The sequence below is a fragment of the Lontra canadensis genome, unplaced genomic scaffold (assembly GCF_010015895.1).
Source record: "Lontra canadensis isolate GAN:19392208 unplaced genomic scaffold, GSC_riverotter_1.0 scaffold7, whole genome shotgun sequence".
NCBI lineage: Eukaryota > Metazoa > Chordata > Mammalia > Carnivora > Mustelidae > Lontra > Lontra canadensis.
Genome location: NW_022631001.1, coordinates 21,871,368 through 21,886,411, shown reverse-complemented (window position 1 = coordinate 21,886,411; position 15,044 = coordinate 21,871,368). Strand labels below are relative to the sequence as shown.

The 15,044-nt window shown below is 38.4% G+C and overlaps 1 protein-coding gene across 1 annotated transcript in view; it reads right to left on the bottom strand.

Annotated features, from left to right (window-relative positions):
* The window catches only part of LOC116865263 (glycerophosphodiester phosphodiesterase domain-containing protein 4-like), a 113,089-nt gene that overhangs the window by 31,048 nt on the left and 66,997 nt on the right, over positions 1 to 15,044 (bottom strand). The window contains exons 8-9 of the mRNA XM_032853549.1: positions 11,992 to 12,213; positions 10,886 to 11,040 (exon numbers count right to left, since the gene is read on the bottom strand). Coding sequence (XP_032709440.1) covers positions 10,886 to 11,040; positions 11,992 to 12,213 — 377 coding nt within the window. The remainder of the gene's footprint in view (positions 1 to 10,885; positions 11,041 to 11,991; positions 12,214 to 15,044) is intronic.

Genomic DNA, 15,044 nt, shown 5'->3' with positions numbered 1-15,044 from the left:
CTCAAAATGTTGAAAATAGAACTACCCTATGACCCAGCAATTGCACTGCTGGGTATTTACCCTAAAGATACAAACGTTGTGATCCGAAGGGGCACATGCACCCGAATGTTTATAGCAGCAATGTCTACAATAGCCATACTATGGAAATAACCTAGATGTCCATCAACAGATGAATGGATAAAGAAGATGTGGTATATATACACAATGGAATACTATGCAGCCATCAAAAGAAATGAAATCTTGCCATTTGCGATGACATGGATGGAACTAGAGGGTATCATGCTTAGCGAAATAAGTCAATCGGAGAAAGACAACTATCATATGATCTCCCTGATATGAGGGAGAGGAGATGCAACATGGGGGGTTAAGGGGGTAGGAGAAGAGTAAATGAAGCAAGATGGGATTGGGAGGGAGATAAACCATAAGTGACTCTTAATCTCACAAAACAAACTGAGGGTTGCTGGGGGGAGGGGGGTTGGGGGGGTGGGGTTATTATGGACATTGGGGAGGGTATGTGCTATGATGAGTGCGGTGAAGTGTGTAAACCTGGTGATTCACAGACCTGTACCCCTGGGGGGGAAAATATATATATATATATATGTTTACAAAAAATAAAATTTATTAAAAAAAAAAAAAAGAAACTCATTTTAGGTCCAAAGACATAGACAGATTACAAACGAAGAAAGGAAAAAAGATATTCTGTGCAAATAGTAACCCAAAGCAGCAGAGAGGGCTACACTGATATCAGACAAAACAGGCTTTATATCGAAAAAAGTAACAAGAGGCAAAGAAAGACACTATATATTAATAAAAGGTTCAGTTTGGCAAGAAAATATAACAATTATAAACATTTATGCACTTAATGACAGACCAGGAAAATGTGTACAGCAAAACCTGATGGAATTGAAGGGAGAAACAGACAGATGTATAATAATAATTAGACACTTTAATACCCACTATCAATAATGGATAGAACAACCAGATTAAAGGAAAATAAGGAAACAGATGACTTAAAAGAAGGGACTAACTATATCTAACTATATCTAACAGACATATACAGAATACTTAACAATAACAGCATACACATTATTTTCAAGTGCATTTTATATTTTACAGGATAGACCATAGGTTAGGTCACAGATTAAGTCTCAATACACTTTAAAAACTTTAAAAGACAGCTATCAGGGTGCCTGGGTGGCTCAGCTGGTTAAGCGTCTGCTTTCCGCTCAGGCCATGATTCCAGGGTCCTGCAATCAAGCCCCACATAGGGGCTCCCTGCTTAGTGAGGAGTCTGCTTCTCCCTCTCCTCCTCACTTGTGCTCTCTCTCTCTCCTTCTCTCTCTCAAATAAATAAATAAAATCTTTAAAAAGAAAGTCAGTTCTCATACAAAGTATCTTCCCATCACATGAGCATGAAGCTAGAAGTCAATAACATAAATCTGGAAAATTCACATATTTGTGAAAAATAAAACCACACACTTTTAAATAATAAATGGATTAAAAAAATCACAAGGGAAATTAGAAAATACTTAGAGATTAATGGAAATGAAAATACAAAATACCAAAACTCAGGAATGCAGCGAAAGTGGTGCTGAGGGGGAAATTTATACCTATAAATGCTTATATTTAAAAAACAAGAAAAATCTCAGAGTGCCTAGATGGCCCAGTTGGTTAAGCGTCTGCCTTCGGCTCAGTTCATGTTCTCAGGGTCCTGGGCTTGAGCCCAGCATCAGGCTCTCTGCTCAGTGGGGAGTCTGCTTCTCCTTCTCCTGCCTTTCCCCCCACTCATGCTCTCTCTCTCTCAAATAAATAAAATCTTAAAAAAAATAAGAAAACTCTCAAATCAACAACCTATCTTTATATCTCAAGAATCTAGAAAAAGAACAAATTGACCCAACACAGCAAAAGGAAGAAAATAAAAAAGATTATAGCATTAATTAGAAAAAAGAAAACCTATAGGGAAATATCAATGAAACCAAAAGTTAGTTCCTTGAATAAAATCAACAAAATTAATAAACCTTTAGCTCGATGGACTAATAAGAAAAAAAGAGACTCAAATACTGAAATAAAAAGTGAAAGGACATTACTACAAATTTTACAGAAATAAAAAGAATTACAAAAGAATACTATGAACAGCTGTACCCTGACAAATTTGATAACCTAGATGAAATGGACAAATCCCTAAGAACACAGAACCTACCAAAACTGAATCATCAAGAATTAGAAGACATGAACAGATTTATAATGAGTAAGGAGACTGAATCCTTAACCAAAACTATCCCAACAAAGAAAGCCTGAGACCTAGTGATTTCACTGGTGAATTCCACCAAACATTTAAAGAAGAACTAATACCAACCCATTAGGATGGCTACATCAAAAAAAACAGAAAACAATGACATGGAGGATATGGAAAAATTGGAACCTCTGTGTCATGCTGGTACAGCTGCTATGGAAAACAGCATAACAATTCTTCCAAAAAATTAAAAATTATTACTTGTTTTAGAAAGATGGCTGAGTAGGAAGATCTCGAACTCACCTTGTCCCAGGGACACACAGAGATAATAGCAACATCTATGTGACTAACTTTGAAAACTACCTGAAGACTGGCAGAACAGATCCTCCACAGGTAATCATAGAGAGAAGGCCACACTGATAGTGGGTCAGGGACTTTGCTCAGAACAAATTCTCGGTGGGACTAAACACAAACAGAAGTACATCACATCACAGAGAGGCAAGAGGATCAGACCCCAAACCAGGTACCTCTGGCAGGACCTACACTGCAAAGGGCCTGCTTTGAAAATGGGCTGAGCTTAACTCTAAGAGCTTTAATTATTAGCAGGGCTTAACTCTATGAGCTTTAAAAATTCAGGAAACTTAATTCTGGGAGAGCTACAGGTGAGAGGAAACTGAGTCTCTGAACATAAAGAACCAGTGTACTAAATAACTAGGCTGAGAAATAGAACAAAAGCAGCAGTTTGAAAAGGGCCTAGGGTAGAAGTAAAGAAGATTTATTGACCAATCGCAGAACGTGTATGGTGGGGAGGGCAAGAAACTACAGGAAATTTCTCAGGGAACGAAAGTGCTAGCAGGCAGCATTTGTCTTCCACTCTCCCAAACCAGATAGCCAGATGCTTGCAGAAGCTAGTGCTAACACTCTCCATCTACCTTGCTAGCACTACATGTCCTGTCCTGGTGTTCCCCTGCAGACCCACCCCATCCAACCCAGAGAAAGGGTCCCTCCAAAGTGGCTCCTGCCCCATCACACCCTGAAGTCTGCCTAAGCTGGACCAGCGCCACTCCAAAGTGACTCCTGCCCTGGGGAAGTGGAAAAATAACCCACACACCAGTGTGCCCACAGTTCTTGCAGCCTGGCCTCTTAGCTGGCTGCACAGGGAGCAAGCACTGCCCTTTGGTGTGTCTACAGCTATGGCAGGAGAGGCTAATTGCAGACAGTTAGGCTGACAGCTGGGCCCATCCACCAATAAGCCAGTGGTTGCTGCAGGCAGGCTTTTCAGCAACATGGGGGCCAAACCCTGCCCAGCTCATCCACAGCAGGCAAAGGAGGTCACTGCTGTCAGCTGGGCCGAAGGCAATCACAGCTCAATTACAACAGGAGGGTGCAGGCAGCCCACACAGGGGACACTCCTAGAGGACCTGGTTCTAGTAAGCTGAGGGGATTGTGCCATAAGGCAGCACAGGACCTCTTCTACAAAAGACCACTACTTTCAAAACCAGTAGACATAACTGCTCAAGCTAATACACAGAAACAAACACAGAAAGTTAGACAAAATGAAAAGACAGAGGAATGAGTCCCATATAAAATCACAAGTCAAAATCGCAGTAAAAGAACTAAATGAAATGGAGATAAGCAATGTACATAATAAGGAAGTCCAAATAATATTCAGAAAGATATTCAGTAAACTTGAGAGAAGAGTGGAGGAACTCAGTGAGCACTTCAACAAAAAGACAGAAAATATAGAAAATAACCAGTCAGAGCCTTAGAATCCAATAACCAAAATAAAAAATATACTAGAGGAACTCAACAGCAGATCAAAGGAAGCCAAAGAATGGATCAGCAATCTGGAAGACAAGGTAATGGAAAGCAACCAAGCTGAACAGCAAAAAGAAAAAAGAACAAAGTAAGTGAGTAAGTAAGTAAGTAAAAGGAACTCAGTGACATCAAGTGTAATAACATTCATGTTACAGGGATCCCAGAAGGAAAAGAAAAAGAGAAAGGAGCAGAAAAATTCTTTAAAGAAAGGACAACTAAAGATTTCCCTAATCTGGGGAAGGAAACAGACATCCAGGTCCAGAAGTACAGAGAGCCTTAAAAAGATAAACCCAAGGAGGTCCACACCAAAACATATAAAGTAAAATGGTAGGGTGCCTGGTGGCTCACTCAGTAGAGCATGTGACTCTGAATCTCAGGGTCATTAGTTCAGGCCCCACACTGGGCATGAAACCTAGTTCTGGTTTGTTTGTTTGTTTGTTTGTTTGTTTGTTTTAAAGCAAAATGGCAAAAAATAATGACAGAGAAGGAGATATACAAAAGTTGAAGGAGTTCATCATCACTAAACCAGATTTATAAGAAAGGTTAAGAAGAATTCTTTAAGTAAAAAGAAAAGGCTATAATTAGAAGAAAATTATGAAAGGGAAAATATTCACAGGTAAAAGCAATCACAAATTAAAGGTTATAAAGCCGGTATAAAGGTTAAAGTACAAGAGTAGTAAAACTACTATGTAAAATAAATATGTAAATAATCATATTTAGGGGTGCCTGCGTGGCTCAGTTGGTTAAGCATCCGCCTTTGGCTCAGGTCATGATCCTATGGTCCTGGGATCTAGTCCTGTGTCTGGCTCTCTGCTCAGCAGGAAGTCTGCTTCTTCCTATGCCCCTCCCTCCCATTCGTACTGGCTCTCTCTCTCTCATATCTATAAAAAGTATCTATAAAAAATTTTGTAAATCAAAGAACACACAAAATAAAATGTCAAATATGACATCATATGCATAAAATGGAGAAGGGAAACAAAAATTAGTGCTTTTAGAATGTGTCCAAACTTGGGGCACCTGGGTGGCTCAGTGGGTTAAGCCTATGCCTTTGGCTCAGGTCATGATCTCAGGGTCCTGGGATTGAGCCCCGCCTGGGGTTCTCTGCTCGGCAGGGACTGCTTCCCCCTCTCTCTCCGCCTCTCTGCCTACTTGTGATCTCTCTCCTTCTGTCAAACAAATAAGATTAAAAAAAAAAAAAAGGTGCTCAAACTTAAGTGACCATAAATTTAATGTAGACTGCTACACACTTAAGATGCTATGTATAAACTCAACAGTAACCACAAATCAAAAACTTATGATAGATACCCAAAAATTAGAGAGAGAAAAGAAACAAAGCATACCACAAAAGAAAGCCATCAAAAAGCACAGGGAAGAGAGCAAGGGAAGAAAAAGGGAACAGAGACAAACTACAAAAATAACCATAAAACAATAATAAGATGGCAATAACTCCATACATATTAGTAATTAATTTAAGTGTTAATGGACTAAACACTCCAATCAAAATACATAAAGTGAAAGAATAGCTAAAAAAAAAAAAAAATCCAAGACCAATGTTATTCTGCCTACAAGAGACTCATTTTAGGCCTGAAAACAAATACAGACTGAAAGTGAATGGGTAGAAAAACTTATTTTATACAAATGGAAGCAAAAAAAAATTTTAAAGGCCAGGGTAGCAATACTTCTATCAGACAAAATGGACTTCAAAACACAGACTATAACAAGATACAAAGAACTGCATTACATGATAAAGAAATTAATCTAACAAGAGGATATAACAAATATAAATATCTATACACCCAAGAGGAGAGCATGTGTATATATAAGCAAATATTAACAGTTATAAAGGGAGAAACTGACAGTAATACAATTATAGTAGGGGACTTTAATACTCTTTAAATCAATGGATAGGGGGCACCTGGGTGGCTCAGTGGTTTAAGCCTCTGCCTTCAGCTCAGGTCATGGTCTCAGGGTCCTGGGATTGAGCCCCGCATCAGGCTCTCTGCTCAGCAGGGAGTCTGCTTCCCCCTCTCTCTACCTGCCTCTCTGTCTACTTGTGATCTCTGTCAAATAAATAAATAAAATCTTACCCCTGCATCAGGCTCTCTGCTCAGCAGGGAGTCTGCTTCCCCTTCCCCCTCTCTCTACCTGCCTCTCTGTCTACTTGTGATCTCTGTCAAATAAATAAATAAAATCTTAAAAAAAAAATCAATGGATAGATCACCCAGACAGAAAATTAGCAAAGGAACACTGGCTTTGAATGATACACTAGACCTAACAGATATACACAGAACATTCCATCCACGAGCAGCAGAAGACATATTCTTTTCAACTGCACAAGGAACATTCTCCAGGACAGATCACATGTTAGGCTACAAAATAAGTATCAATAAATTTAGGAAGACTGAAATGATACCAAGTATCTTTTCCAACCACAACAGCATGAAACTAGAAATCAATTACAAGAAAAAAAATTGGAAAAACCACAAACACATGGAGGCTAAATAACATGGTACTAAACAACCAATGGATCAATGAAGAAATCAAAGAGGAAATAAAATTTACATAAACATGAAGATGAAAGCACAATGATCCAAAATCTTTGGGACAAAGCAAAAGCAGTTCAAAAAGGGAAGTTTGTAGAAATAAAGGCCTATCTCAAGAAACAAGAAAAACTACAAATACACAACCTAATCTTACATCTAAAAGAGCTAGAAAAAGAACAAACAAAACAAGTAGAAGGAAGGAAATAATAAAGATTAGAGTGGAAATAAACAGACAAAAATAGAACAAAAAAAACCTCAGTGAAACCAAGAGTTGCTTCTTTGAAAAATTAAACAAAATTAATAAATCTTTAGCCAAACTCATCAAAAAAAAGACAGATGACTCAAATAAATTCAGAAATCAAAGAGAAGTAACAATGAACACCACAGAAATACAAAGAATTACAAAAGAATATAAATAATTATACATCAACAAATTAGACAACATAGCAGAAATGGATAAATTTCAAGAAACATACAATTTTCCAAACTGAATCAGGAAGAAATAGAAAATCTGAACACATCAATCACTAGTAATGAAATTTAATCAGTAATCAAAAAACTTCCAAATAAAAGTACAGAACCAGATAGCTCCATGGGTGAAGTATACCAAATACTTAAATAAGTGTTAATACCTATTCTTCCCCAATTTTTCCCAAAAAATATGAGGAAGGACAACTTCCAAATTCATTCTATGGGGCTAGGATTACCCTGATACCAAAACCTGAAAAGGACACAATATAAAAGAACTACAGGCCAATATCTTCAATGAACATAGATGCAAAAATCCTCAACAAAATATTAGCAAATTGAATTCAACAATACAATGAAAAAATTATTCAGCACAATCAAGTGGGATTTATTACAAGGACACAAGTATGGTTTAATATTAGCAAATCAACCCATGAGATATATTCCATTAACAAGAAGAAAGATAAAACCCATATGATCATCTCAAAAGATGCAGAAAAAGCATCTGAAAAATACATCTGTTCATGATAAAAACTTTCAACAAAGTGGGGTTAGAGGGAACATGCTACAATATTATAAATGCCATATGTGAAAAACCCAAAGCTAACATAATACTCAATGGGCAAAAACTGAGAGCTTTTCCTCTAAGATCAGGAACAAGACAAGATGTCTACTCTCACCACTTCTATTCAGCATAGTACTGGACATCTTTACTGCAGTAATCAGATAAGAAAAATAAATAAAAGGCATTAAAATTCATAAGGAATAAGTAAAACTGTCAAAATTTGTAGATGACATGATACCATATAGAGAAAACCCTTAAGGAGTCCACCAAAAGCTATTAGAACTGATAAATTAATTCAGTCAAGTTGCAGGATATAAAATTAATACACAGAAATCTGTTGTGTTTCTATACAATAAAAATGAAGCAACATAGAGAGAAATTAAGAAAATAATCCATTTACAATTACACCAAAAAGAATAAAATACCTAGGAACAAATTTAACCAAGGAGGTGAAAAACCTGCCCTCTGAAAACTACAAAACAATTAACGAAAGAAATTGAAGATGACACAAAGAAATGGAAAGAATTCCACGCTCATGGATTGAAAGAATTAATGTCAGAATGTCCACACTACTCAAAGTAATCTACAGATTCAAACTATCCCTATCAAAATACCAAGAACATTTTTCACAGAACTAGAACAAGTATTCCTAAAATTTGTATGAGACCCCAAAACACCTCAAATAGCCAAAGCAATCTTAAGTAAAAACAACAAAGCTGGAGGTATCACAATCTCAGATTTCAAAATATACTACAAAGCTGTAATAATCAAAACAGTATGGTACAGGCAAAACACAGACACACAGATCAAAAGAACAAAGAGCCTCGAAATAAACTCACGCATACCCAGTCAATTAATCTAGGACAAAGGAAGCAAGAATATATGATTGGGGAAAGATAATCACTTCAATAAATGGTGCTAGGGAAAAAAAAAATGTGGGGCTCAGCCCCAGGACCCTGGGATCATGACCTGAGCCAAAGGCAGACACTTGACCGAGCCACCCAGATGCCCCTAAAATTAAGTTTTTAAAACACTATAAAAATTCCCAGATCAGAAATAAAGCAGAGGGCATCTCTATATTCATATAATTTTGATTAAAATAATGTATTTAAAGCATTCTCAGTCAAAATGGTAAGGTCACAATGTCTTGTAACTGTGGCCAGACTATGAAGTGAGCATAACACAGAAAATGTATTGGAATTGTGATCATAATTACAAATATTCTGGTCATAAACATTATACAAATAATTTAAGGTACAACAAATTAATTTCTTAAAATGGTCCTTGAGGAGAAGGACTTGGAAGAATGTATAACACATGAATTTTTCATAGTCAGCCTTGGAATATAGCTATATGGAAAAACCCTTATTGTGCTTATTAGAAAACATGTCCTTATTGGAATACAATCAAGGAAAAGGATTGCGCCTTGCTTCCGACTTTTCACATAAAACAAGCATGATGCACTTATTATCACACAGTAAATATTTGCTGAGCTAAATTAAGCTGCTTGACTTCTAATAGGACTCAGGATATGATCCCTCTCAGATTTGATGTCAGTTAAAACTATGCCCATATAACTATAGCCAAGAAATAATTTCAAAGACCAAGGGTGAAAGAGTTTGGATTCTGGACTCTGTCAGACCTATGTTTAAATCTCAGTTTAGGGGCACCTGGTTGTTCAGTCGGTTAAGCAGCTGCCTTCGGCTCAGGTCAGGATCCCAGGGTCATGAGAAGCAGGAGAACCTGCTTCTCCCTCTGCCTCTCCCCATTTGTGTATTGTCTTTCTCTCTCAAATAAATTAAAATATTTTAAAAAATAAATCTAAGTTTGGTCCCCCACTGATCAAGTATATTAATTTTGGTGGATTACCTAGCCTGTTCGAACTTTCCCTCTTTAGAGGCAAGTTTCCTCATTTGCAAAAGGGATGGTGATAATTTCCAGGGCACAGCATGTAAGGCTGGCGATGATAAAAGCAGCAGCTAACACTTAATTGTGTACTTACACTTGCCCAGCATTTTGCATGTGCATAATATAAAGAATATTCTCATCTAATCCTTTAACCAGTCCATCATGTTACTGCTATTCTTTTTTTTCTCCTTAGGTTATTGCTACTCTTAATTTACAAATGAGAAAACGGACGATTAGAAATTTGTCCAAGGTCATGTGTAACTGATGAGTAGGCCACGATGAGAAAAAGAGCCTGTGGTCTAATAACCATAGAACCTGATACATAATAAAGGCTCAATAAATGGAAGCTATTATAATTATTTTTCAACTACTAGATTGATCTAAATTATGAGTAGAAGAACATCATCATAGAACTATTTTCTATTTGAAAAAAAAGTAAAAGGAAAGAGAAATACACTCAAAATAGAAGTAGTAGTTGAGCAAAGAAAAATGTTCTGATTGGGAAACAGCAAAAGGAAAAAGGCAAGATTTCACGATCAACTACATGGCCAGAGAAGCAGGAAAGTGAAAACAGGAGCAGAGGTAAATCCAACAGCTTAGTTCATGGCTTGAGACGCAGAAAGGTATTTAGTGGCAATTTTTATTAAGCCCAAAGAGATTTTGGATATACATTTCTCCAAGGAAAACTTTGTCTTTGAAGCATTTAAAAGCATCTGAAAAAATTTACTTTTAATTCTAAGAGAAAGGAAATATGGACTAAATTAAGCTGTGATTAATAATAGTTAAGTTTGGAAAAGTCGACATTTTATTCCCTGGTGCTTTTAATTTGAAAAATCTGTCACTAATTACATATTTATAAATGTAGCTAATAATTTTAGTTTCTTCTCATGCTTGGCTGTTTTAAGGTTGTTTTTTTTTTTTAATGATTTAGTTATGTTCTTAATTATCCCTACAAGAAATGTGGCTATCTGGACCACAAAACTATTGATGAGATACTGCAATCCATCTGGTAATGGTGGAAGGAAATAAACAACTTCCTGATTTCTGACTGTTCAATGATCACTTTAAATAGGAACAAAACCACCAAGCATACAAAAAAGCATGTTGAATGATAATAGATTGGAGATAAAGGAGAAGGGGCTGAAGACTATGTTCAAGGGACATAGTCTACACTTGATAAATGTTTGCTGGTAGAGGGAGGGAGGTGGAAGATAGGGTGGGAAGGGGAAGAGGGGAAAACAGGGGATTCCAAAAAGAGCCATACAAAGAAATCCTAAGGAGCTTGGTGGGAGAGCAGATTTTATGCAAGTAAGGCAATATTTGCCAAGAGGAGTGTGGTCAAACTCTTACCTCAACCCACTGTAGAACAACCTCTTGTAGTCAACGTTTATTCTACTGATATTTTCTTTTATAAGACGTTCAATGGAATATAACCTGCCCACTTGCTGAAAACCAGGAGCTGCTTGTTTGACATATTCCCTGTCGAAAGCTGGCAACCAAAAAATCTGTAAGGAAAAAAAGGAAGTCACTCTGGATAATCAGCTCTCCAGGTACAAAGAGCCCCACGTAGAATAAATGGAGCCTCATTCCAGCACTGGTTAACAGTCTACAGGGAGTGGAGAGAGATTCTAGTTCTTGATGAGACGCAACTTGGCCTAATACTGTCTAATGAACTCTTATAATGGGGCTTTCACCAGGATTGTTCTGGAGCTGAGATTTCTCAGAGTTAACATCCTGAGTCAAAGACCCATTGTGTTTAGATAGCCTCACAGGAGCCAAAGTAGATGAGGGTTGGTAGGTGTGGATGAAAGGTGGGAATCATATTTCCTCTGGTTGATGACACTAAAAATCACCTTTGAAAGGGGTCATTTCCTGTCATCGGGGAATACTATAAGGATTCATCTGTTCAAATAGTTCCATTCGCAGGGAAACACATATTTGTTTCACTCAGCACTCTACCACATTCTGAGAACTTAAGAGATTTGGAATGATTGCTCAAGTGCAGAAAATTGCTTCTGAAAAACATGATGAACAAATCTCTGCTCAAATCTCTGAACAAATAAGAACCAGTTGTTTCTTCTGTATCATTAATTAAAGGCAAATCCTCAAAGCCTCAGTGTTGCCCAGGCCTCTTCTAATAGTTCTATGCCAGTGACGATGCAGGTCACATCACATAATCATTACACACATACTTTTTTTTTTAACAGAGTGCTGTTATTTCATTTGGTTTGGAGTAGCAAATAGCTTCCATGTTTTTCCTGCTGGGGAAAATTCAACTGGGTCATTCTTAGATTGCGACATGCAGCTACATAAGTAAAAACCTCCATTTCTACAGATAGCAAAATTATTTGGGCATCTCAGGGAAGATCTACAGGATAGGTCAAGCTCAACTGCTATTCTCCTGGGACATGTTACCCACCTCCCAAACTCTACCATGAATAATGAGGTAGACATACCAGATGTTGCTCAATTTTAGAGTCAAGGATTAAGCGTACTACACGGCGAATATATGTGCCTCTGAGAGGATGTTTTCGTGGAGGAGCATTAAGATCAAACATCACAAATTTTTTTTCCTTCTGTGCAAGTTCCAATAAATCGATTAGTTTTGGAATCGTCTGATTTTCTGCTCTTTCACGATCAGCCTTTGATAGGGCTTTCATTCTGTAAAATGGTTTCAACTAAAAACAAATACACCAAAGAATACATTGGTTCCTATCAAAAGCAGTTTCCAGTTTTCCTGTTCTATAGCCCCACTCCCAGACCTACCTCCATTTTGCTCCATTATCATTCCACCCACCAGACCCTCTGAAATACTGGTCTTGAGGTAAGAGTTGCCAAGGAGAGAAACTAAATGTAATCTTCATAGGTAATCATGGTATGTGGAATATTTCTTCTACACTGTACGACATGTGTTTGCACTGAAGTTCCTTCATATTTTTGTCTTGACCTTCCTTTTCAGCTTTTTTTTCTATAACTTGAGATAATAAAATAAAATCTCTTTTCATAAAAGTCACACTGGCTTCCCACATTTGCTCTCTCTAGTTTTATGTAATGGAAAGAAAATAGACTCTGGCTTCAGATTAAATTGGATTCAATCCCAACTCTATCATTCATTGGCTTTCTTTGATGAATCTACCTTCAAAATCTTTTTTTAAAAATATTTATTTATTTATTTGAGAGAGAGAGAGAGAGAGAAAGCACATGCAGAGGGAAGAAGGAGAGGGAGAGAGAGAAGCAGACTCCCTGCTGAGCAGGGAGTCAGACACAGCACTCAATCCCAGGGTACTGGGATCATGACCCAAACCAAAGGCAGACACTTAACTGACTGAGCCAGCCAGGCACCCCCTCCCCCACCTTCCTAAACCTACAGCTTAAGTGTTACCTCCTTCATGAAGCCTTCCTTAAATATTCCTGAACTAAAGACACTTCGATGGTATTAAACTCCAAAGGCTCATCTTTATGCCTCAGTTGCATGTTTCATTCTGCCTTCTACTTGTTTATGTCTCAGACCAGGTTCACATCCTGGTTTCATATGTCTCTTGTTGTGTAACCTTTGTAAAACCTTTAAATTCTCGAGTCTTTATTGCCCAAACTATAAAATGGGGGAGGGGAGAGGTAATCTATGTATTACTCAGGATTATTTTGGTGGTTTTTTTTTTAAAGATTTTATTCATTCAAGACAGGGAAATACAGAAAGATACACAGAGAGAGAGGATGAGTAGGAGGAGAGGCAGGGGGAGAGGGAGCAGCACACACCCTGCTGAGCTGGGAGCCCTACACAGGACTCGATCCTAGGACATGGAGATGGTGACCTGAACCGAAGGCAGACGCTTAACCAATTGAGCCACCCAGGAGCCCCTCTCAGGATTATTTTGAATATTAAATATTAAATATTCAAATAATTCAAATAATTAAATATTAAATATTCAAAAATAAAATACAGCATCTATGAGCATGTCTAGTACATAGAAAATGTGCACAATTCACATAGTTCCCTCACATCCTACTGTCTCTACTGGACTGTACCTCCCTTATAGCAGGAACTGTCATATTTTCATTCCAATACACCACATTTCATTTTACACCTCAGTCCATATGTATATTAGCTATATTAAATTTAATAGATGACTACTTTTATAGTCATTTGCCCATTTTAGATCATTTTGTAGGTGAAGTCAGTGATAAAAGGCTACTTCTAAGAAGGAAACAGGACATGAGTTCTTTCCACAAGAGGCAAGTAATCTCTTTTTCCTACACAACTTTATCTTTGTTCTTCTTCTTACCTTATTTCTTCCCCTTCCCCTGATCTCCTTATTCTCAGCAAAGAAATTATCAGATTGTACTGTAACCTCATGCTAGAACAGAAGTCGGGCCATAGAAATTAAGTTAAACCATGGTCTAGGTCTGAGCTGAGGTCTATTATTAAAGGTTTTCTCAATCCTCAGGAAAAGAGAAAATTTGCTTCAAAATATAATATACGGTTAGATTCTACCAGATCTAGACCAACTGATTCACTTAATTATTAGATCTTCATGTGGGGAAATTTTTTAAAAGAACAGAATGAGGGGAGGAGTCAAGATGGCGTAGAAGTAGCAGGCTGAGACTACTTCAGGTAGCGGGAGATCAGCTAGATAGCTTATCTAAAGATTGCAAACACCTACAAATCCAATGGGAAATCGAAGATAAGAAGAACAGCAATTCTAGAAACAGAAAATCAAGCACTTTCTGAAAGGTAGGACTGGCGGAGAAGTGAATCCAAAGCGACGGGAAGATAGACCGCGGGGGGAGGGGCCGGCTCCCGGCAAAAGTCTGTTCCGCTGAGGGACATCGCTCCAGAGGCTTAACCGGGGTGAAACCCACGCGGGGTCAGCGTGGCCTCAGGTCCCGCAGGGTCACAGAAGGATCGGGGGTGTCTGAGTGTCGCAGAGCTTACAGGTATTAGAATGGGGAAGCCGGCTACAGAGACAGAGCCGAGGAGTGAGCTCCCAGCTTGGGGTTACCTTGAACCAGTCACAGGCTCGGTCAGCTCAGAGTGGAGCGTAGCCAGAGGCCAGGGAGACAGGAGTAATTGGGCACTGTTCTCTGAGGGCACACTGAGGAGTGGGGCCCCAGGCTCTCGGCTCCTCCAGACTGGAGACTGGGAGGCCGCCATCTTCATTCCCATCCTCCGGAACTCTACGGAAAGCACTCGGGGAACAAAAGCTCCCAAAAGCAAACCCGAGCGGATTATTCAGCCCGGCCCCTGGTAAGGGCGGTGCAACTCCGCCTGGGGCAAAGACACTTGAGAATCACTACAACAGGCCCCTCCCCCAGAAGATCAACAAGAAACCCAGCCAGGACCAAGTTCACCTACCAAGGAGTGCACTTTCAATACCAAGGAGAGCAGCGGAATTCCAGAGGAAGAGAAAGCAAAGCACGGAACTCATGGCTTTCTCCCCATGATTCTTTACTCTTGCAGTTACTTTAATTTTTTTTCTTTTTCAATTTTTTTTTCTTCTGCTAAATTTTT